This window comes from Mixophyes fleayi, chromosome 4, assembly GCF_038048845.1.
Source record: "Mixophyes fleayi isolate aMixFle1 chromosome 4, aMixFle1.hap1, whole genome shotgun sequence".
Classification (NCBI taxonomy): domain Eukaryota; kingdom Metazoa; phylum Chordata; class Amphibia; order Anura; family Limnodynastidae; genus Mixophyes; species Mixophyes fleayi.
In genome coordinates this window covers 245,971,836-245,995,446 of record NC_134405.1, presented here as the reverse complement: position 1 = coordinate 245,995,446, position 23,611 = coordinate 245,971,836, and the positions used below count along the sequence as shown (strand labels likewise).

The 23,611-nt window shown below is 41.0% G+C and overlaps 1 protein-coding gene across 1 annotated transcript in view; it reads left to right on the top strand.

Annotated features, from left to right (window-relative positions):
* ARHGEF37 (Rho guanine nucleotide exchange factor 37) overlaps positions 1-23,611 on the top strand; it is a 93,643-nt gene that overhangs the window by 52,604 nt on the left and 17,428 nt on the right. Inside the window, exons 7-13 of the mRNA XM_075209608.1 lie at positions 3,582-3,712; positions 5,974-6,078; positions 15,476-15,586; positions 16,149-16,478; positions 18,083-18,211; positions 19,278-19,473; positions 22,813-22,973. Coding sequence (XP_075065709.1) covers positions 3,582-3,712; positions 5,974-6,078; positions 15,476-15,586; positions 16,149-16,478; positions 18,083-18,211; positions 19,278-19,473; positions 22,813-22,973 — 1,163 coding nt within the window. The remainder of the gene's footprint in view (positions 1-3,581; positions 3,713-5,973; positions 6,079-15,475; positions 15,587-16,148; positions 16,479-18,082; positions 18,212-19,277; positions 19,474-22,812; positions 22,974-23,611) is intronic.

Below are 23,611 nucleotides of genomic sequence, written 5' to 3'. Positions count from 1 at the left end.
ATATTGCATCGAAACAATACAAAAAGTGATTATAGTATAATAACTGGAGAGGATTTTTTGAACAGGGCGATTGAAAGGTAAGTATAAGGGGATTTGAAAAAAAAGTGATATATATATATATATATATATATATCACTTTTTTTCTCATATATATATGTTAACTACGTTTTCTATGTTTTTTTGGATGATCAGCTATCGTTAATGTTAGTGTATCTTATGTGCGGCCCAAACCAACTCGTTGTCTTCCAATGTGGCCCAGGGAAGCTAAAAGGTTGGACACCCCTGCTCTAAACCAACACCAATCTCAAAATAAAATATCCTATACTTATTATTATTATTCAATAAGTATAAATACCATCAATCTTATGAGTCCCCATTAAATATACTAGCAAAATATTAGAAAACCAATTGTTTAAAATATTTTTTTTTGGTGAAAAACCCATTACAATATTTCCATTCCACATTTCACACTAAAATTAGATACACTGGGCCTGATTCTTTAAGGAATGTAAATCCCGCTATGTGCTGTATTTTGCATTAAATTGCACTGCACATGCCCAGAAACAAACTATATACCACTGAACGCAAGAACAGCAAATTCGTCTTTCAATGTAAATTTCGACAGCCTATGCTTTCATGGGCGGAACAGGGAGGGGAAGGGACATATGCTTGTAATCAATGTGCAGTAAGGGCGTGCAAAGCTCCAGCACACGCAACAGAGTGGGCATCTCGTGTTTTTCTGTCGTATCACTTGCACTCAGAAATCGTGGGGCCCAGTACAAATGAAACAGACAGGGTTCTCCCAGGCACCCACCATTCCCGAAAACCCTCCCCGATGACCGAGCGCACCCCCCCAACCACCGTTCCAGATGGATATCTTATGTAAATGTGGCCGAATTATGCTGAACTGCATTATCATCAATTACTGAGACAAATTTAGATTAATTACTAAGAGCAGCATATTTGAACTTTGTGTGCTCTGAATCCCTATTGGAAGTGGGATTTATTTTTTGGATTGTGGGACTGAATTACAGATATAAACTTATTACTATATTAGATTTGCCATTTAAGTGTGAAATTGAATGACTTGAACTACATCTCAATTATTGATTTGTGATTGTGCATTAAGTAGTGTGGAGAGGAATATTATTTCATCTAAAATTTAACATGGTTTTAGGCTACCGGATTTGTATTTATATCCACCAACATAATTTCCTTGCTTTCTTTATTGTTCCCTTATGCGCCTTTTCCCTTAAAGTACAATTTTTGGATTTTGTTTATCAATATTGTATTTATTAAAAACTATAACTCCGTCTTAAATTATATCAACCCTTCAAGACATCCTAATAATAGTAAGTGGGAAAAACAGTCAGCTTTTATCACACTGTGAAAAGGAGTCATGTTAGCAGGTATAGGTCACACAAAATATGTATCAGGAGTCGTCACGCCCCCTGTCCTGATTGACAAAAGAGGTAGGTTTGGGGGTATGGTTATTTTGTGCGTATATATACAGACCTCGACCCGCACCCCCTGTAAATAGGAGCACACTACCATAGCATGATTGTTAATAAGCAGAGGGGCAGTGGCTTAGGTAAAATACCAGATAAATGGATGGCAAACTTGGACAACAATGTAACACACGCAGTTCAGTTGAGATTGTTGTAGGAACATACAATGTAAATCACAGTAACTGGCAATTAACTCTAATAATATAATCACTACTAAATTCAGATGTTATCATGCAGTTCCTAACTATTATAGGCAGTTGATCACAGTAATGAACCTTACTTTAATGGTGTTAAATTCAGTATACAGTATGTATAACTTACAAATTACTCTGACACCCAACACTCAGGATAACTACACTTCTGACTAATAATGACACCGGCATTGGTGCAGATGATTTGTCGGTGATGCACATACAGGAACCCAGAAATAGCTGTCCTGGGTTTGCATAGTTGTTAAATGAACAATAAATCTCCCTTTGTGGGCTCAGCCCTTAATCCAGTTCTCTCTCTGTATAAATCCTAGCTGTCTTTATATCTACCTTATGCACCATTCCCTTAAAGTAACTCAATTTCTTTTAAAATATAAGTACTTACCTAGATGTTGATTCCTGCATCCTCTCTGCTCCTTCTTCCTACAACGACAGCAGGAACACATCAGTTTGACATCAGATCACACAATCCACTGACAGGGAGAGGGGGCCGATCACATGATCGCAGGGGCGGAGCAATCATTCCCCTGCTATTGCGTTTGACAGCTGCAGGCTCATGGCAGCAGCGGGGATGCCGGGGAGGAGGACAGGGGGCCCCCTTGTAAGTCTGGGTTACGGTGAGCCCGGGCCCCATACGCCGTTAACCCCTGTGCCCCCCTGATGGCGGTCCTGCTTGCCCCAGCTACAGGTCAGGTGTAAGTGCTGATTACTAGTAATGACGGTCACGTATGCATTCTAGAACATGTGCTTGCCATCAGGAGCAACTGTAAAAATGCATTTTGTGTACAGTAGACATTAATAACATCCTGATAAATGTATTACATTGGGGGAAAATTTTAAATTATGTTTCTTCATTAATGACTATGGGCCTGATTCATTAAGGATCTTAAATGAAGAGGTATCTTATTTCAGTCTCCTGGACAAAACCATGTTACAATGCAAGGGGTGCAAATTAGTTTTCTGTTTTGCACATAAGTTAAATACTGACTGTTTTTTTCATGTAGCACACAGATTTCAACTTTAAATTTCAGTGTACAAATAAGCTATCAAGTATTTGTGTGCTACATGAAAAAAACAGATACCTCTTCATTTAAGATCCTTAATGAATCAGGCCCTATATTATTAATAGGTGACGATAACTGAATCCTTTTTCTGTGCGTTCTTCTGGGACTTTATATTCCATATATGTATTGTACATATCCTGGAGTGTACTGTGTCTGTCTGAATAAGGCAATTGCCATATATGCAGAACGTACCTAGACCCGTATTCAACAAGAGACATTTATTCAGCTCCGCTTGTAGTTATGAATATGAATGTGTCCAGTTTACGTGTGTTTTTAAAAAAGCGCACAATACGTTCATTGTGTGTGTCTTAATAAATCCATGGTGGCCCATGGTGATAATCCCTCTTATTATTTCCATAGTGAGCTGCTACTGAATCTGAGGAAAATGTTATTAAATATTACACTGCAATAAAATTTTCTCTCTTGATTAACTCATCTGGTGAAGGCTACATTTGGGGCCTAAAAATATGATAAAAGTAAACAAAACATATAAGTTACTTCTTTAATATTTCTAATTATAAAGTAAGGGACCCACACTTTTCATTTAAGACACTTTTTTCACAAGCACACTTACTATATTTTAAGCAAAATTTTTTTCTATTATATCGCTAATAAATTTAATGTGGTCTCATAAAATTGTGTATGACATATTTAATGAGTATAGAACTTTTGATTTTGCAATTGATGTTTATTTAGATTCTGAGTGTCTCCAATAACAATACCCTTTTTTCTCTTCTTTTGTGATTATGATCAATACTCTTATGGAAAATTTATAAAAACAGTCACATATTCATTTTCAGCCAGCAAGTACCTTCGGTTAGACCAGCGGACTTTGAGAGAAAAAGTGTCCAATCTGAATACTCACACTATCTCTAAGAAATCGCAACGTATAAGCCAGTTTTTGAAGCAGCAAGCAGGGGTGGCTCCCAAGGTAAGCATTTTCAGCAATGTTTTTTCAAACATTCTATCCAACATAATACAGGTAACATCTTAATTGTTAACTCTCTTACCCTATTTGTACAACAGCAATGACTAACAAATTATTTCTCTTTTTATAAATTGATGCAAGCAATAACACAGCTTCAGTAGCTGAACATTGACTCCAAAAGAAAAATAAATCACATGAGCTACTCTGGGATTAATGTTGCAACACAGTATATATTTAGACATTTTTCATTATGAGTTTGATCATTTCCTAAACTCCCAATTTTACTTTTGAGTGTCAAACATAATGCAACTTTCTCTGTGGTCTCCCACATGTCAGTGTTTTTACATCTGGAAACCTTTCAGTCTAAATTCTTGTTTTCTTAGAATTCAAACTTTTATGATGCTTTTAGGTCATCAGAATTAGTGGGAATAATCTCCTGTAGCCAGTAGTACAGTTAGCGCCTCTGGGTGAAGCTTACTGTCAGGATTTCCAATATGAAATCCACGGAGAGAGTGTAAGTGAAACAAAGTAGTTTATTATTACACAGGTTACACAGGTTAGGGATGCAATAAAGGTAAGGCATCAAATACAAGTCAGCAGAGTATGGCAGTTATAGGAAGGATTATTCAGGAAGCCACAGATGAAGAGGTTGGTCAATAGTATATAGTTTAAAGAGGCAGTGCTGAGAAGCCATAGAATCCACAGGATACCTAGTTTGTTCTGGAGGGACAAGGATGAGACACAGGTGTCAGGACTGCAGTTTACTTAGGAGGCACAAGGCACCTGGTGAGTCATGGGTAGCAGGACTCCAGGTAACTCAGGAGGCACCAGATGATCAGCAAGCCGAGAAAATGTAGTGGTCTGCAGGGCGGAGTACTTGGGGGGTCCAGATAGGCAGAAAGCCAGGAGACTGGATCAGACACAGAGGTGTACCAACTGCATACACATGATCTGGATATGTCACAGACTGTAGGTGCTGGATTGTCAGTGGTGCAATGGAATACAGGCACAGGAGCTGGATGTGTCACAGAGTGTAGGTGCAAGAGTGCTAGTGGTTCAATGGAATGCTGACACAGTAAAGCAGGAGGGTCAAACAAGCCAGGGTCAAAGCCACATGGTCCACCACGATACTAGGGAGAAGACAAATGAGAAGTCACAGCAAATCCCTTAGAATCCCTTAGATTGTATGCTCCTTTGAGCAGGGTCATCTCTCCTCCTGTCTTCACCACTTTTAACTCTGCTCTCCAGCTACCTTGCCCTCCTCCTCTAGGACCTTCTTCTCCCCGTTCCCTCTTGCTCCCTCCTCTCCACTCTGGAGGTTTCCCTGCCATCCGTGCCCTCTTGGGCTCCGCCGTATGCGGGACCTTCCCCTCTCCCCTCCCCCGCCCCTCTAGCTGTGCTTTGAGCTCACTGAGTTACTGTGCGTTTTGTTTACTGTATCGTGTTGTCTTACCTTTGTATTGTAATTTTGTTTGTCCCTGTACGGCGCTACGGATACCTAGTGGCGCCCTATAAATAAAATTAATAATATTAATAATAATAATAATAATAATAATAATCCAGGTCTGGGTCATAAGATGAGGTGCAAAACAAAGAGCCAAGCAGAGGTCAATACCAGGAAATCAATCAGGATTCATACACAGGAAAACCAGCAGCAGTAAAGGGAACAGATGAACTGGCAAAGTGGGACAGGCAGGCTTTTATAGGCCAGGGACAGATGTTAAGCATCCTGGAGTAACGAGCTTAGCTCTGGAAGGTAGGAGAGCAGTCCAAGTACCACAGTGGCCCCATTGCTGCAACAGTGATACTGCAAACTGGATACATATAAAGGCAAAAGTCCAACATAGTTCTTGGCAGACAGGAGCTGCAGGAGGCAGATAGTGACACTTACCCTACGTCACTGGAAATTCTAGTTATGGCTTCACTACAGCTGCCATGCTTCATATAAATAAGGTGTTTTATGTAGTAATAAAGCTGCACTGAGTAATCATATTCTGACTTATTGACTTATGCTAACTACATCAGAGTCTGAATTCTAAAAAGATAAGCATTCTAACATACAATGGTAGAACTATGGAATATACTGTGAAAACCAAACAGGTGAAAGCTACAGTTGTTGCCTACTCTAGGTACATATGGAACAGGAATTTATGATTGCTTATTATGAATAATGTAGTTCATCAACACCTGCTATGCTACAGTTCACCAATCACCATTTGAATGCTTTGATTTACAATATTAAAATTACTTATCTTCCTTGGTAGAAAGAAGACAAGGAGTTTGACAGCCTAGCTGATCGGTTTCAGAGATTGGCAGCAGTTGTCAACCAAATGGAAGAAAACGTTGTGTCTTATGTAAAGAATGTGCAGGTAAGCCCTGAAAATGGATGTCACCTGTGTTTTGGATTGTACAGAAATTCTTCAATACAAGAATAATATAATATACAGTAGCAAGATGTGTTATCTGGTATATTTATTTGCCTTCTAACAATCCATTTGCTTTAATTTTCAGGGGTTCTTTCACTAATCAAATATTTTGCATCACTGTGCATTTACTTGTGCGTAAGTGTTCCTTTTTGTGTGCCCAGTGATACATAGGTGTCCTCCTAATTTGGGAAGTGTTCCTCCAGGAATAGGGGCCAGATGGAACTGAACAGTTTTAGAAAGTCCATTTTTATTGTGTAGTGATTGAGATCCAGAGAAGGAGAACCAACAGGATCTCCAACACTCTTTATCCCACATATACTCTGTCATCAACCAACAGGGTAGAGCTTATAATATTTTCTATACCGAAACCTACTTTCGTAACCTGGAAATACACCACAGTTTTCCTATGGTGCAATCAGAGGCTTTTTGCTGAATGCTTTTTGAGTCAATTTATATAAATCTTTACTAAGCCCCAAGTGGCTCATAAAGTTAATAGCACCCTCTATCTTTTCATAGTGTTTTATTGTGTTAATGTTACGGCTACCAGCTATTATCATAAGCTTGCAGAACTAGAAGCAGAAGTCCTCAGCTATAGCAGCCTCCTTTCCCATAGAGCTGGATATACTCACAGGTACTCAGATGCCCCTGTGTCTTAAACTCAATGTAGTGCAAGCTTATGAGTAATGCTGCAGCGTGATAATAGGGGGAGATGACAGCAGGTAACTAGGTGAGGAACAAGCCAGGGACCAAGGGCAGGAGAAATCAGCGAAGTCGGGTTCAGGCAAAAGATCAGGGCTGGCAGCAAACAGGTCCGAGTCACAAGCAAAGATCAGGGTCACGAGCAATTAATCAGAAGTCCAGAAGCAAGCCAAAGGTCACACACGGAAAGCAGTCCAGGAACAAGCACAGTAGGAGAGGAGCAGGAAAGCAGCCAGGAACTGACGCTATAACCGGCCGGAAAGCAAAGCCCTCCCTGCCTTAAATATATGAGGGAGCCAATCAGAATGGGAGGCATGAATCAGCCCCAGGAGGCTGATAATAAAAATAATTGTCTCCCAGCGCATGCGCCCAGGTGCCCCACCTGCTGGGAAGCAGCGATAAAGAGCTGAGCTCTTTGTAAACCGGAAGTGACGTCCCGTTTGTCATGGAGACGGGCGGGATCGGGCACAGTGAGTTGTGGCGGCTAGGGCACCGATGCGGCTCATAACAGTTAATGGCTCTGTTTTATTTATTTATTTTTTGTAAGTACCTGTCACGGGCACTAGGAGTCTTTACCCAGTATCACCCGCTGATGGTCTTATCAGAGCAGTAGAGTTGGTATATGATACTCTGGTGGCAGGGTGATAATGGAACTGGAAACAGCAGATGGTTAGAGAATGCTCAGAAAGTCTATGACTAGCAGCACTGGTAAACAATAGGTAACTGAACACGAGGATCTGGATGGACAAGGACACGTGAGGGTAGTCAGTGGTCTGCGCACGGCAAGTTGTACCACTGCTATAGTGAGAAGGAATGTCCAGGAGTAATAAGGAGGTGGAAGTCAGCGGTCTGCGTATAGCAAGTTGTACCGCTGTCTGTAGTGAAGGAATGGAATCCAGGTGAAGGTAACGGGGAAGTCAGTGGTCTGCGTGTAGCAAGTTGTACCACTGCTTATGTGAGAGGATATATGCAACTGGTGACACAGGGAAACAGGAATCAGAGGTCTGCCTCTAGCAAGTTGTACCACTGAATATATATGTGAGGAAGGACACGAGGAGATAAATGCAATGCAGAGTCTACACGGGTACACTGAACTTGATCCCACGTTGAACTGCACACAATAATAATAATGAATGAACAGCACTGCACAGATAAACAAAGTCACTAGAATAGTCCAGCAAAAGGAAACACAGTCAATAATAGCAATAGTCTCAGAGGATGGAAACTCCGGAGGAGAACAACTCAATCCAGATGGATATGCAATACACCAGCACAGTCAATGAGAAGTATGCATACCGTGGTTCAGATGAGCAGGCTGTTAGAGATAGCTGCAGGGATACCTGAGCGGCAGGGAACTGACGAGATGAGAAGTCCTTGCAGAATGGAAGCGGCAGGTAGGTGCAGCGCACTGTAGGTAGGCCAGCAAGGACGACAAAATACTCAGGAAGCAGTAGTATATCGAATTGAACAGCAGGAGATCACGGGAGAGCCGAAGCGATGTAGCAGAGCTGGAAGCCGAGGAGCGTAGACTCGATGCTAACAGGCAAGTTGACACAAATGGACACACTGTAGAAGCAGTAGGCAGCGGGTCAGCTGACGGCAGGTAGAATGCAGACTGGAGCGCTGAGACGAGCAGGACTCTGTAGACAGGCTGAAGTAGCTAACAGGAATCAGCTGGAACAGTAGCGATGTAACACAGGAGAGTTGGAGAGATCTGTAACTTGTAGACACACGGAGGCAGCGGATAGGAATCAGCTGCTGAAGTCACGATGAAACACAGCAGAGTTTGAAGTAATCTGTAACTGTAGATACACGGAGGCAGTGGATAGGAATCAGCTGCTGGAGTCACGATGAAACACAGGAGAGTTTGCAGTAATCTGTAACTGTAGATACACGGAGGCAGCGGATAGGAATCAGCTGCTGGAGTCACGATGAAACACAGGAGAGTTTGCAGTAATCTGTAACTGTAGATACACGGAGGCAGGGGATAGGAATCAGCTGCTGGAGTCACGATGAAACACAGGAGAGTTTGCAGTAATCTGTAACTGTAGATACACGGAGGCAGGGGATAGGAATCAGCTGCTGAAGTCACTAGGAACACGAGGAGTAGAAGTGGTCTGGAAACCACAAACGACAAACAGGAATCAGCATAAGCTGAACACACGAGGAGGCACTGGAACACCTTCAGAGACTCATGAGGAATGAGACTCCAAGATCAGGCCACGTGGTATTGACCACAGGTGCTTAATATAGGGAGTGTTGCCTGATCAGCCAATTAAGTTAAAGGAACAGAACTGAAGGTTAGAAGGGACTGCACATGCACAGTACCTCATTATAATGGACGGACACGGTTCCTAGCTACCTTAGAAGAAGCACTCACAGTCCGGTGAGTGACAGTACCCCCCCCTTTTAAAGGTGGGCACAGAACACCTGGAACCGGGTTTGTCCGGAAATTTGGTATAGAACTTTTTCAAGAGGGCTGGAGCGTTGAGATCTTCAGCTTTGATCCATGAACGCTCCTCAGGACCAAAGCCTTTCCAATGCACGAGGAAACGAAGAACTCCTCGCAAAATTTTAGCATCCAAAACCTGAGTAATCTCAAAGTCTTCCTCCTGATGAACTTGAAGCGGCCGAGGTGCTGAAGGAGGGACCGAGAAACGGTTGATGATGAGAGGTTTGAGCAAGGAAACATGGAAGGCGTTGGAAATACGAAGACTCTTGGGAAGTAAAAGTTTGAAGCAAACTGGATTTATAACTTGAATGATCCTATATGGACCAATAAAACGGGGAGCAAATTTCATGGATGGAACCTTCAAACGAATATTCTTAGTAGATAGCCACACCCGGTCTCCGACTTTCAATGGTGGAATAGCCCGTCTCTTTTTGTCCGCAAAAGACTTATATCTGGCAGATGTCTTCTTTAAACAGGTTTTTACCTGAGCCCAAATGTTTTTGAAGGTTTGACACAAAGTCTCAACAGCAGGAACTTGGGTGGGCGGGAGGGCAGGAAATTCCGGGAAAGACGGATGGTGACCGTAAACCACAAAGAATGGAGTTTTAGACGATGACTCATGGTACATGTTGTTATGAGCGAATTCAGCCCAAGGAAGTAATTCTACCCAGTTGTCTTGATTGGCTGACGAGAACATCCTTAAGAAAGTCTCAAGATCTTGGTTGACTCTTTCAGTTTGTCCGTTCGATTGAGGATGGTAGGAAGATGAGAGTGCTAATCGTATGCCCAAGGTCTTGCAAAGGGCCCGCCAGAATCTGGAAACGAATTGTACTCCTCTATCTGACACGATCTCGGACGGACATCCATGAATACGGAAAATTTCTCTAGTGAAATGTTCAGCCAGGGTAGAAGAAGAAGGTAAACCAGACAAGGGAACGAAATGTGCCATCTTCGAAAATCTATCCACCACTACCCAAATGGTGTTGCAATTCTTACTAGGAGGAAGCTCAGTAAGAAAGTCCATACTAATATGGGTCCAAGGCTTAGATGGAATGGGTAGTGGCTGAAGCAACTCCGCTGGAGTTCTGCGGGGGGTCTTGAACTGGGAGCATAAATCGCATGCCACGATAAACTCTTTGACATCTCTCCTCATAGAAGGCCACCAATAACTTCGAGAGAGGATTTCAAAGGTCTTGCGTTCATCAGCGTGTCCAGAGAAACGAGAAGAGTGAAACCATGAAAGGATTTTTTTCCTAAGAGCAGGAGGCACGAGGATCTTCCCAAATGGTAGCACTTTAGTGGAAGAAGTAGCCAGAGAAACACATTTGGGGTCTAATATAGAGTGGTTAGGAATCTCTTCAACGTCTGAGGACGCCACAAAGGCTCGAGATAGAGCGTCTGCTTTTTTATTCTTTGCAGCTGGTTTGAAGGTTATGATTAGATCAAATCGGGAAAAGAAAAGAGACCATCTTGCCTGACGAGGATTTAAACATTGAGCAGACTGTAGGTATGACAAATTTTTATGATCCGTAAAAATTGTCACCCGATGACGAGCTCCCTCTAACAAATATCTCCACTCCTCCAATGCTACTTTAATAGCCAGCAACTCCTTGTCCCCGATGGTGTAATTCTTCTCCGCAGGCAGAAGACCCCGAGAGTAAAAGGCACAAGGATGGAATTTTTGTTGCTCCGATTTCTGGGAGAGAATGGCTCCTAAACCAACATTAGAGGCGTCTACTTCTAGGAAGAAGGGAAGCGTCACATCAGGCTGTCGAAGGATGGGAGCAGAGGAGAAGGACTCTTTAAGAAATTGAAAGGCTTGGAGAGCCTCAGATGACCATTGCTTATTATTGGCCCCTTTGCGAGTTAGAGCCACAATGGGAGATGCAATTGAAGAGAAGTCTTGAATGAAGCATCTATAGTAGTTGGCAAAGCCTAAAAAACGCTGAATGGCACGAAGAGTAGTTGGCTGAGGCCAAAGTAACACAGCATTCACCTTTTCTGGATCCATTTGTAGACCAACTCCGGAAACAATATAACCCAAAAATGGAATCTGGGGCAACTCAAATGAACATTTTTCTAATTTACAGAATAATGAATTTTTCCGGAGTCTGGAAAGAACTTCGGCCACTTGTTGGTGATGTGAAGGCAGGTCTTGGGAAAAGATGAGTATGTAGTCCAGATATACTACGACACATACATATAACAAGTCCCGAAAGATCTCGTTAATGAAGCCCTGGAAAACAGCAGGGGCATTACATAACCCGAAGGGCATTACTAAGTATTCATAATGCCCATCTCTGGTGTTAAAAGCTGTTTTCCATTCGTCACCGGACCTGATTCTAATCAAGTTGTAGGCACCACGAAGATCCAACTTAGTAAAAATCCGGGCTCCCTTGATCCGATCAAACAACTCAGTAATCAGAGGAATGGTATACCGATTTTTGATAGTGATAGCATTAAGTCCACAAAAATCTATGCAAGGGCGTAATGATCCATCTTTCTTCTTCACGAAGAAGAACCCAGCTCCAGCGGGAGAAGTAGAAGGTCGAATAAATCCTCGCTGGAGATTCTCTTGGATGTATTCAGCGGTAGCCTGAGTCTCGGGTAATGAAAGTGGATACACACGACCCCTAGGTGGAGTCTTGCCAGGTAACAGGTCAATCGGACAATCCCATGAACGATGAGGGGGAAGACGTTCAGACTGAGCTTTATCAAAGACGTCGGCAAATGAAGCATACTGAGGAGGAAGTCCCGGTGATGAAGGTGAAATGGAGGTTTGCTGAATTTTACGAGGAACAACACGAGAAAGACAATGTTGATGACATTCAGGTCCCCAAGACGTAACTTGAGGAGTGCGCCAGTCAATCTGGGGAGAATGACATTGAAGCCATGGAAGGCCTAAAACAATCGGACTTGTAGTAACAGGAAGGATTAAAAACGAAATTTCTTCTCGGTGTAGAACCCCAATCTGAAGGGTCACTGAAGACGTACTTTGGGTGATGAGACCGTTGATAATACGTGATCCATCGATAGCAGTCACCGTAATAGGAGTCTTCAGGGTAATCACTGGTAGGGACCATTGATTTACAAGGGATTCAGAAATGAAATTTCCCGCAGCTCCTGAATCAATCAGAGCTTGGGACTCAAAAGACTTAGTAGCAAATGAAATGGTAAAGTCAAATGCACAGATTTTTGATTTCGTAGAAGATGGAGAGGACTCCAGGGACCCTAACTTCAACTCTCCAGAACTAGGTAGGGCCTGGCATTTCCCGATTTTTTGGGGCATGACTGGAGCATATGTGTGGCATCAGCACAATAGATACAAAGTCTATTCTTAATTCTTCGATTCCTCTCTGCAGAGGTTAGTTTGGAACGTCCAATATCCATCGGTATTACCGGAGGTGAAGCAGGACGAATTTGAGTAGTGGAACTAAGAGATGTTTTAGCTGAAGTAGTTCTCTCAGAGTCCCTCTCACAAAATCTGAGATCCAAACGATGACAAAGAGAAATCAAATCTTCTAAAGACGTAGGGAGTTCTTGAGTAGTCAGTGCATCTTTAATTTTATCCTAGAGCCCGTGCCAGAAGGCGGCAATTAACGCTTCAGTGTTCCACTGAAGCTCAGAGGCTAAGATCCTAAATTGAATGACGTACTGTCCTACTGTACGAGAACCCTGTCGTAAACGAAGAATGCTGGAGGCAGCGGAAATAACACGACCTGGTTCATCGAATACATTACGAAACATGGAAATAAATTTGGCACTATCCTGTAACAACGGATCATTTCTTTCCCACAGAGGGGAAGCCCATGCGAGAGCTTGTCCGGAAAATAATGAGATGAGATAGGCCACTCTGGAACGATGAGTAGAAAAGTTTTGAGGTTGGAGCTCAAAATGTACTGAGCATTGGTTGAGGAAACCTCTACATGTTTTGGGATCTCCATCATACTTTGACGGAGTTGGCAGGTGAAGCGTGGAAGCCCTGGGATGGCACTGGGGAAACGGAGGAAAGCACAGGAGCATCAACAGAAGCTGTAATATTCTGCCCAGACGTTCCTTGGGAGACTAACGTCTGGTAACATTGTAGTAATAGTTGTTGACGAACATCCTGTTGTTCCACACGGGTGACCAGATGCTGCAGCATCTCTTTAGCTGTGGGTTCCGAATCTGGGTCTGTCATGGCCTGATCTTACTGTCACGGGCACTAGGAGTCTTTACCCAGTATCACCCGCTGATGGTCTTATCAGAGCAGTAGAGTTGGTATATGATACTCTGGTGGCAGGGTGATAATGGAACTGGAAACAGCAGATGGTTAGAGAATGCTCAGAAAGTCTATGACTAGCAGCACTGGTCAACAATAGGTAACTGAACACGAGGATCTGGATGGACAAGGACACGTGAGGGTAGTCAGTGGTCTGCGCACGGCAAGTTGTACCACTGCTATAGTGAGAAGGAATGTCCAGGAGTAATAAGGAGGTGGAAGTCAGCGGTCTGCGTATAGCAAGTTGTACCGCTGTCTGTAGTGAAGGAATGGAATCCAGGTGAAGGTAACGGGGAAGTCAGTGGTCTGCGTGTAGCAAGTTGTACCACTGCTTATGTGAGAGGATATATGCAATTGGTGACACAGGGAAACAGGAATCAGAGGTCTGCCTCTAGCAAGTTGTACCACTGAATATATATGTGAGGAAGGACACGAGGAGATAAATGCAATGCAGAGTCTACACGGGTACACTGAACTTGATCCCACGTTGAACTGCACACAATAATAATAATGAATGAACAGCACTGCACAGATAAACAAAGTCACTAGAATAGTCCAGCAAAAGGAAACACAGTCAATAATAGCAATAGTCTCAGAGGATGGAAACTCCGGAGGAAAACAACTCAGTCCAGATGGATATGCACTACACCAGCACAGTCAATGAGAAGTATGCATACCGTGGTTCAGATGAGCAGGCTGTTAGAGATAGCTGCAGGGATACCTGAGCGGCAGGGAACTGACGAGATGAGAAGTCCTTGCAGAATGGAAGCGGCAGGTAGGTGCAGCGCACTGTAGGTAGGCCAGCAAGGACGACAAAATACTCAGGAAGCAGTAGTATATCGAATTGAACAGCAGGAGACCACGGGAGAGCTGAAGCGATGTAGCAGAGCTGGAAGCCGAGGAGCGTAGACTCGATGCTAACAGGCAAGTTGACACAAATGGACACACTGTAGAAGCAGTAGGCAGCGGGTCAGCTGACGGCAGGTAGAATGCAGACTGGAGCGCTGAGACGAGCAGGACTCTGTAGACAGGCTGAAGTAGCTAACAGGAATCAGCTGGAACAGTAGCGATGTAACACAGGAGAGTTGGAGAGATCTGTAACTTGTAGACACACGGAGGCAGCGGATAGGAATCAGCTGCTGGAGTCACGATGAAACACAGGAGAGTTTGCAGTAATCTGTAACTGTAGATACACGGAGGCAGCGGATAGGAATCAGCTGCTGGAGTCACGATGAAACACAGGAGAGTTTGCAGTAATCTGTAACTAGATACAGGGAGGCAGGGGATAGGAATCAGCTGCTGAAGTCACTAGGAACACGAGGAGTAGAAGTGGTCTGGAAACCACAAACGGCAAACAGGAATCAGCATAAGCTGAACACACGAGGAGGCACTGGAACACCTTCAGAGACTCATGAGGAATGAGACTCCAAGATCAGGCCACGTGGTATTGACCACAGGTTCTTAATATAGGGAGTGTTGCCTGATCAGCCAATTAAGTTAAAGGAACAGAACTGAAGGTTAGAAGGGACTACACATGCGCAGTACCTCATTATAATGGACGGACACGGTTCCTAGCTACCTTAGAAGTAGCACTCACAGCCGGTGAGTGACAGTACCCATATTTGATCACTAGAAATATCCTTAGGCATGTATTTTATCTGAAGCATATACGTGACCTTTTTCCCCATAAAATAAATGTTCACACTCTCGACAGTGTTAGGGAACTTTCTGTGCAGTGATGTTAACGACTATAGCAATCCAATCTATCCAGCATTTTCATTTGTAGCAGTATGTATACTCGGTGCCTTACATTTACTGTCTTTCCACTATTTGTCCACTCCATGCATCCTAACTGTCTGTAACCCATACATGTTATTTTTATAAATAATACATACCCTTTATAAATTTACACAGTCTTCTTTCTGCAGGAATTTATCCTTATACAGCCTCAGACATATCCACTGGAATACCTGCAACAATCAATCCATCCCTTCCAGGGGTTCTCACAAGAACTCTGCAACAACATCTACCCAGTATTTGTAAGTTATTTGATGCTCAGATTTATCAATTATTCAATTGTTGAAAAGCAAATGGGTTCCTTATAATTAGCTTTAAAACAATGATGTATAAACCTGTTAAAATCCATCTGTTACTTAGGTTTACAAATCTCAATCATATTCTGTCTGACCAACAAATGTTTGTTAGACCATTTAATCAATCATTTACAGTCTAAACATCCATCAACCAATTCAGTAAGACTGTTGCACGGGTACTTGATTCCTACAGTACTTATGACAGTACCAACAATTATCCGTGACAGAAATGTCAATGAATGCTGTAACATTTTGAAATGTACTTTTAACAGCCACAAAATAATCATGCTAAAAAAAATAATATATAATTAATTGATTCATCTTTAAAGTACCAAAACAGTGATACAATAATGTGTTTCGAAGTCACTTCAATTAGGTGTCTTGATTTGAGGATTGGACCATTTATTTCCTGATGACATTAGAAGATGGCACGTTTTCTTGGTGCATGCCATTTCTATATATCTTGTTCATGTAAACTATAAGCTCTGACATCACTTTCTACTTGCAGAAGAGGAGGGTGCAATTAATGGTCCTGCAGCCTCTTATCAGCCTTTCAGAGTGTTTAAAGGGGCCAAAAAATCTGATCCGAAAGAGAATGGACAAACTGTTGGACTATGAAAACCTGGAAGAGAAATACAGCGATACTGGCAGAATGACATTGGAGGAGGAGGACATTGTGAAAAACTACAAGGCTATCCATTCCTTGCTACTGTCCGAGCTGCCTTGTTGCATCTCGCTGTCCTTACAGTGGCTTCATACGATTTTGCTAAACTTCATAGCACTGCAGAAAGATTTGGCTGAGCTAGGGCTTCATGCAGCAGAAATACAAGCTTCTCAGGTAATGAATGTATTTTTAGTTGGAAGATACCTTATTACATGTTAGCATTAAAATAAGAGCTTACTAGCTACAACTACACAGTTGTAACGGCCAAAAAATACATCACAATATACAGGGTGGAGTCTGTTATACATTTAGAAGTCAAGCAGGCACTTTGAAAGCTTTCACCATTTTAGATTACAGGCCTCTACATCCAGTCTATGGAAGGAATTGTTTAGGAGAAGAGGGGGAATTTGGCACCAAAGTATCACTGTCCTTGCAGTAGAGAGGTATGTACACAATTATCCGTGGAAGCAGTGTGATAAGAAGTATTGTTAACACTGCTTCCAATCTTTTCACTACCAACAGCCAGACCTACTTGAGGCATATTTATTTAATAAGTATATTGCTATACATCAGCTGGAGTGGTGGGTTATTAGAGGTATGTAATTCCAGCTTCATGAAGAAGGGGTGAAAGAAGCAGTGAACAGCGTAGGACGAGGTGCCATAAAATACTAACTTACCTTAGCAGGTGTGGGGCTGGTTCCAGCTGGTTCGCAGGGATGCAACCCAGCAAAATAATGAGTTTTTATTTATAAGATAATAAATAGATGTAAGCATTTGCTTTTATGTAATGTTGCATACATATGTTAAAGCTTTTATTGACCATGCCCATTGTATTTTTTTGCATCCAGTGTGTATGATCATTGTGGTTTGAAAAGTGGGACTTGTCGAAACCACTCCCCATGTAACTTTCTCATTCCTATTTTAGTTCTGGAAGGAATTAGACTTTAGAAACCCTGCCAAGCCAATCCCTCCCAAAAATCCTTTCCAGCCTAAAGATTTTCCTAGTTTTCACATCAACCAAGATTTAGTGGTGCCAACTTTGTGCCCTTCCACCCCCAAGGAGCAATACCTTATTCCTTTGATGTGGTACATTTTCAGCAGATCTGTCGGTTCAGGACTCAGGAGCTCCATCCGCCTGTTTGCCCTTTATGAGGGCCGTAACAAACAATCCTCTTAGTTAACCTGATGCTGAATCAGGACAGCAGTCCATCAGGCCTGTTCTGTGGAGGGGCACCGGTCTCATCTGGATTAATAGATATTACACTCGACTGTGTTAGTGCCCTCAGGTTTTTCTCCTAACATAATCATTGATCATGATATAATTCAATCATACGTAGCAAATTTAGTATTTATATTTAGTTTACAGAACAAGGGAAATTATACTATGCAGAAAGTCATTATTGACATATAAACTTTGTTAATAACAAAAAAATAAATCTGGTGAAACACAGAATGATACCACAGCCAATATTAGGCAATGTGGCCAGATTTCTTCAAATTTGGCTATGGGTTGTTAGGAATAACCTGTGTGCGGCCAGCTTTAAATTTCCATGCGATCTCACATATCAGAAGCAAAGGCTGACCTTCGAGACAGTTTTTTCTTGTGATTACTCTTGTTTAATGTTAATGAATAATGTTCACTCTACAGTTTGTCTTAAATTAGCCACTGATATGATTTCAAATTGATGATTACAAATTTCAAACGTTTACCATTGAGGTTTGTCAGAGCTCTAACATATAAGGTCTAATATATGAAGCATTGCTGCCTGTTGTTATAGATGGAGCACAGCATGGTTCCTGAGGCCCAGTTCAGGAGGTGGGTAGAAGACTGCATCCAGTACACAGTTTCTCAGCTCAACGAATTCACCAAAAAGTTTGACGAGGTATTGCCAGCTCCAGTAATACAGGTGAGCCTCTAACTGAAATATCCGAATGCCAGGCTGTGAGTTTATGCTCCAATAAAATAAATAGCAAGGAATTGTTTATGCATGCAAGTTACTGTTGGCTAGTGTAATCTGGTTTATTGTACTACATGTAAAAGTGGTGTCCATTATTTGCTAATTTTTAGCATATTGAGCCCCAACGCCTAACTAGTATTGTTTTTAAAACACAAAAACTTCTACAACTACTTCCTTCACTTTTTAAGTTACAGATACAAGTAGGCACCTCTTGTGGCCAAAGCTCTTCAAGCTGCCAGATCTAGTAACAATCTAGTACTCATCCTTAAGTAAGTGAGTACCAAGCACTGCTAATCAGGAGATACTGGGAGACTATTATTCAAACTGGTTCAACCAGATTGATATTTATAGTGCAAGTTTAGAAAAGGATATTAAAAGTCTTGCTTCCTGTGGGTTATATCGGCGCTTATTGCACACTTTTCTTTTTGCCAATTTCCATTATGGCACAGGACGCCCAGCACAAACACCGAGATATAACATAGATTTGTGTTATGTTGGAGTTACCTAGTGAGTAAGTTTATTAATACTTAAGTCAGTATAACAGTTACAGGGGACTATTTTCTTGAATGCCAACTTAACAACAAATTATACAGAGATCATGTTTCACATTTAATTTGTATATATATGAGTACATTCATGCCTTTGACAAAGATCCCAGGAGAAATATGAGATTAAAATCCTTTTTTTTTTCTGATTTGTGAATCCCTTATTTACCTACCTGTTGTACTGATGGTAGTGACAGCTCACCGCACCTATTGCGTCTCGGTTTTCCAATACATATTTCAATTTTGTCCCTGTAAGTCTTAACTCGGAATGCTTCATTTTTTATAATTTAACAAGGGATGAAACTCTCATTTAATTGATTCCACAATAATACTGTAGCTAAAATCTTGGACACTTCTTTATTGTATAGTCATTTATGTTTACAGACATTAATGTTACATACCATATTTGAATCTGCATGCTCCTTTTTAGTTTTCACTTATTCAAAATTGTATTTCTTGTTTTGTGTTAGGAACACACTCCAGCCCTTGGACGGCAAATCCAGCAACTGTTGCAGCACTATGGGCCTAAGAAGCTCTACCAGGTGGTGAGCAATGTAAAAGGCAGTCGGGAAGTGGAACTCACCCTCAGCCGTGGTGCCGTGGTCGCTGTAATACAATTTGCAGACTCCAAAGGGAGTAAAAATAGATGGCTGGTGGACACAGGAGGTACACTTCAATGACACATTTTGTGACTTCATAACTTTCATATACAGTGTCTAGTAAACGTTTTGATAATAAAAAACCCTTTAATTAGAAAAAAAACATGGTTATGTTTATATTAAATATAATCCCAACTTCATTCAAAATATGTATGTTTATACTTACAGGCACAATTAAGCATCTGTTATTGCATCTATGTTTACATATTAGCTTCACTTCCCCCTTCCCAACAAGCAAGATCAGCCACAGTTTACTTGAAAGTGAGAGTAACCAAATACAAGCAGAATACATTATTGTACAGCTATGTTTACTGGGTAGATTTTTGCTAAAAGAAGACTTGTCACTTTTCGAGCACCCACTGTCTCGATCCTCTCCTTGCAGCTTTAACCTTCTATTAGGCATGTGTCTGCACCTAATTCTTCCTCTTATTCACTCTGACTTTAGAAAGGTTTGCTTTGTGCAATCTCGTGTGCCCACGCAATAGGTATTATGGTTTTGGTTTTGTGAGCTCCAGACTGCAATATAAACTTTTCTTGTTTCCGGGCCATACCTGTCAGCTTGTAAACCTGACTTTGGCTAGTGTCCTGAATTAAGCAGTGCTGTCTGTCCTAACTACTGGCCTGTTCCTGACTACAGTTTTGGATCATAACTTTTAACCTGCTCTGTGTTGGCAACATTGATCCTTGGGGGTTCCCAAGGAGGGATTAGATAATAAATCACATATAAAACATCTGCAAGAATCCCCTATTGTTGTGGTTACAACATTTTTAAATCACATTTTTTTTTTCCATATTCACTTACCTACACTGTACTTTAATAATAATTGAGATATCCATTTTTGGCAGTGCTTGCACTAAAATGGTACATAAAGCAAAGGCTGATCTTTTAAGTATGTGTTTTTCATTTTCACAGAGGAGGAAAAAGTGCCATGCTACTTCACCTCTATAATGCCCCTGCAGACTTTAACTACTGTACTTTCTTATGGGGACTACTTTCATTATATCTGGAATTAAACTTGTGATGCTCCCATAAAGACTCTATCCTTTGCAAGACGTACACGAATAGGGTTTGTCATATCTTGGAGATAGAGTATGGCTCTCCACCAAGAATGTCAAGCTTAAAGTACCCTTTTTCAAAGTTGCTCCTTCTTTAAATGGCCTGTAAGAGATTTAGGAATATATTAACCCTATCTACTTTCAACTCAAGGATAAAAGTTCAGATATTAGCTTTGCATAGACAAGTAGTAAATTAAGCCACTTGCTATCAGTTTATCTTTCTTTCAAATTAAGCTATCCATGTTGATTGTCTGCAGGTGATTTAAGTAAAACAAATTTTGCATTACAAGTTATCATGTGAAAAATGATTAGTCAACTGGAAGATCCTGATCCACAGCTTTGGATGTGCTTTCTTCCATTTCTGATTAAGATGTTCCAACTACCCTTTCAACTGAAGCCATGTAAATGATACCCGTAAGTAAATGGGGGCACAGTAACGTGCCACTGACAACAACGTAACCTGTTCAGCCACCCACAGTCCCAAACTTTTTGCTTGTGGCCTTAATCTACAATTAAACGTGGGCCCACACGTTGGTATTGCATCTTATGATTTTAATGGTCTGCTCAGTGCAATGTACTGTGCCTAAGCAACAGTTATCATGCATTGTGAAGTTCCTGTCTGCTGGTGACCCTTATCTTTGGATTGTAATCTGACTTTGATCTGGCACAGCCTGCCTTGACCCCTAGTCTGACTCCTAGTATGATTTTGGCTCATTGCTTGTCACATAGTCCATTCCATGTTGGCTGCTGCCCAGCAGTGTAAACCTGGGCACCGCGACATGTGATTCTGCGGCGAAGCCCATCTCATCCTTGCCATGGTCCCTGCTGAAGACCAATCATCCATTTACAATCCACAAGCAAGTGAGTCAGCACCAACTTAGTGGGTCCACAATTAGCATCTGCAACAAATACTTTAAAGATTAGATGACTATGTTTAAAAACAGAAAGGAACGGTTATAACTAAATTAGCCATGCTTTCCTCTGAGCAAACTAACAGGAGCCATTGTTCTTTTTATAGCTATAGAATGCTGTTATTTCCACCTTTTCATTTGCATTCTAAAGCTCCAGCTGTTTAATAGCTAATGCCAGCAGGATGTCAAGAAATCATAATAAAGAAGGAAGAGCTCAAAAAGAAAGGTTTCTAGATCAAAAGATGCATGGTATATAGCTAGGTGAGTCAGAAATGGTTAATTCATGAGCACAGGTACATTTTAAACTTACAGCCTTGTCAATAATTGGGATGATGCCGTTTTCCTTCACAAATATTTTGTGTCACTTGAACTTTTACAGTATTGGGAAAATAAATAGCTGTTTGCATTTATTTCTGGCTAATCCTAATCTATGACGCAGCCCTTGTCAAGTGTATTTTTATAGAGTTGATAATGGATACCTGACTCCGATAGATACCTGTCAGATGACACAAAGAGCTCACATAAGAGAAGGTCATGCAGATCTGGCACTGGTCTTTGATTTTTAAGCCAATGATTTCAATAAAGGTCAATGCAAGTAGTGGGTGACAAGACTGTCAATCTGACCTGATTTTTTTTCTCCTTCTTGTACATGTGGATTTGACTTGTGATTTTTCTCAAAGTATCAGTATTTCCTAAAAAGGAAAATGTACATCATATTTGCTGTAAGTGTTGGGAATGTCGTATTCTGCTATAATTAGTATTATATACTATTATATACTATTATATAGTATAGTGTATACAATATAGTGCTCCCTCTATTACCAGCCTTTACAAAACTACATTAAATCTTTGATTTCCATTATAGATCACAGTCATTAGAACGCCACCCTGACTATAACACCAGTAAAGGAAACCTGTCATACTGCTTTAAATTAAATATTGTAGACAAAACCGAAGTACTTCACCAGAATCCAATCGATGTTAAAATAATGGAATGCCTGATATTTCCAAACAGTCGCTTTGAATGATGTTGTTCAAGAAACTTAGTACCATATGGCAGAACATTTATAGAGAGATTTATTTATATACCATCACCATATATATAATGTATAAAATACAGCATCCAGTACAGGGTACATGTACAAATAATGGGCAAAAGGACAAGTGTATTGGTAATTACTGAATAAGTCCATGGCTGGATTATTGGAAATAACTCTGTTTCTTTTAATACTGGTTGCAGAGTACTGCTAGTGAACTAGCTATGTGTAAAAAGAAGTCTAGTGTTAATATGCTATTGATCATAATCAAATGTGCTTCCCATAGAGGTTTAGCTACATGTAGAATTACTCACTATATCTATTTTTTTTCTTTTTTGTCAGGTTCACGTGGATATGTTCCATGTAGCAAACTACAGCCCTACCAAGTAACGCAGAGTCCAAACCGTTCTCAAAATTCTCCTGAGCCAAACAGCACTTTGGCAACACCCCAGATGTGCCCATATCCAACCACATCATCCCAGGATACTACTACAGCCTTCCAGGTAGGTTGAGTGTACAAAAGGGCTTAAATATTTAATATCTCATCTATTATTTAAAGGTTTAGCTTTGTAAAAAAAAAGTGCATCATTGTAATGTAAAAGTATATTGCATAGACAAATAATAGTTTAACGATTTGATGATGTGGTACATTTTGATAGTCTGAATGCTGTTGGTAGAATTGAAAGCGTATGGTAATAGGAAGTATATGTATTAGGCAAAGTGAATGATACAGGCAATTCATACAAAGCTTGGACTGTTTTAGGCAATATCTGAAATAGACATTGTATGAAAACTAAGGCAGTTCTGAACTCGCCCTCTGCTCAGCTGTGGCCCCCTCCCCAACGTCCAGACACTCTCAGGAGACATATCTGTATGTCATTTTCAAATACAATCTTTTTTTTAAATTAAGTAATTATGGTTATAGTCTGGAATCAACAAAAATAGATAGAAACAGTGCACACAAAGAAACTGCCTCCTTTTCTATAATAGTTACGTTATGATCAAAAAAGTATAAAAGCAAAACATTACCCTATGTTAGTGGGGACCTGCAATGTAATTAGCATCAAATAGTTAAAAAAATAACAATTACAATAATTAAAATGTATCATAATACAATACATAAGCATGTAATTTACACAAA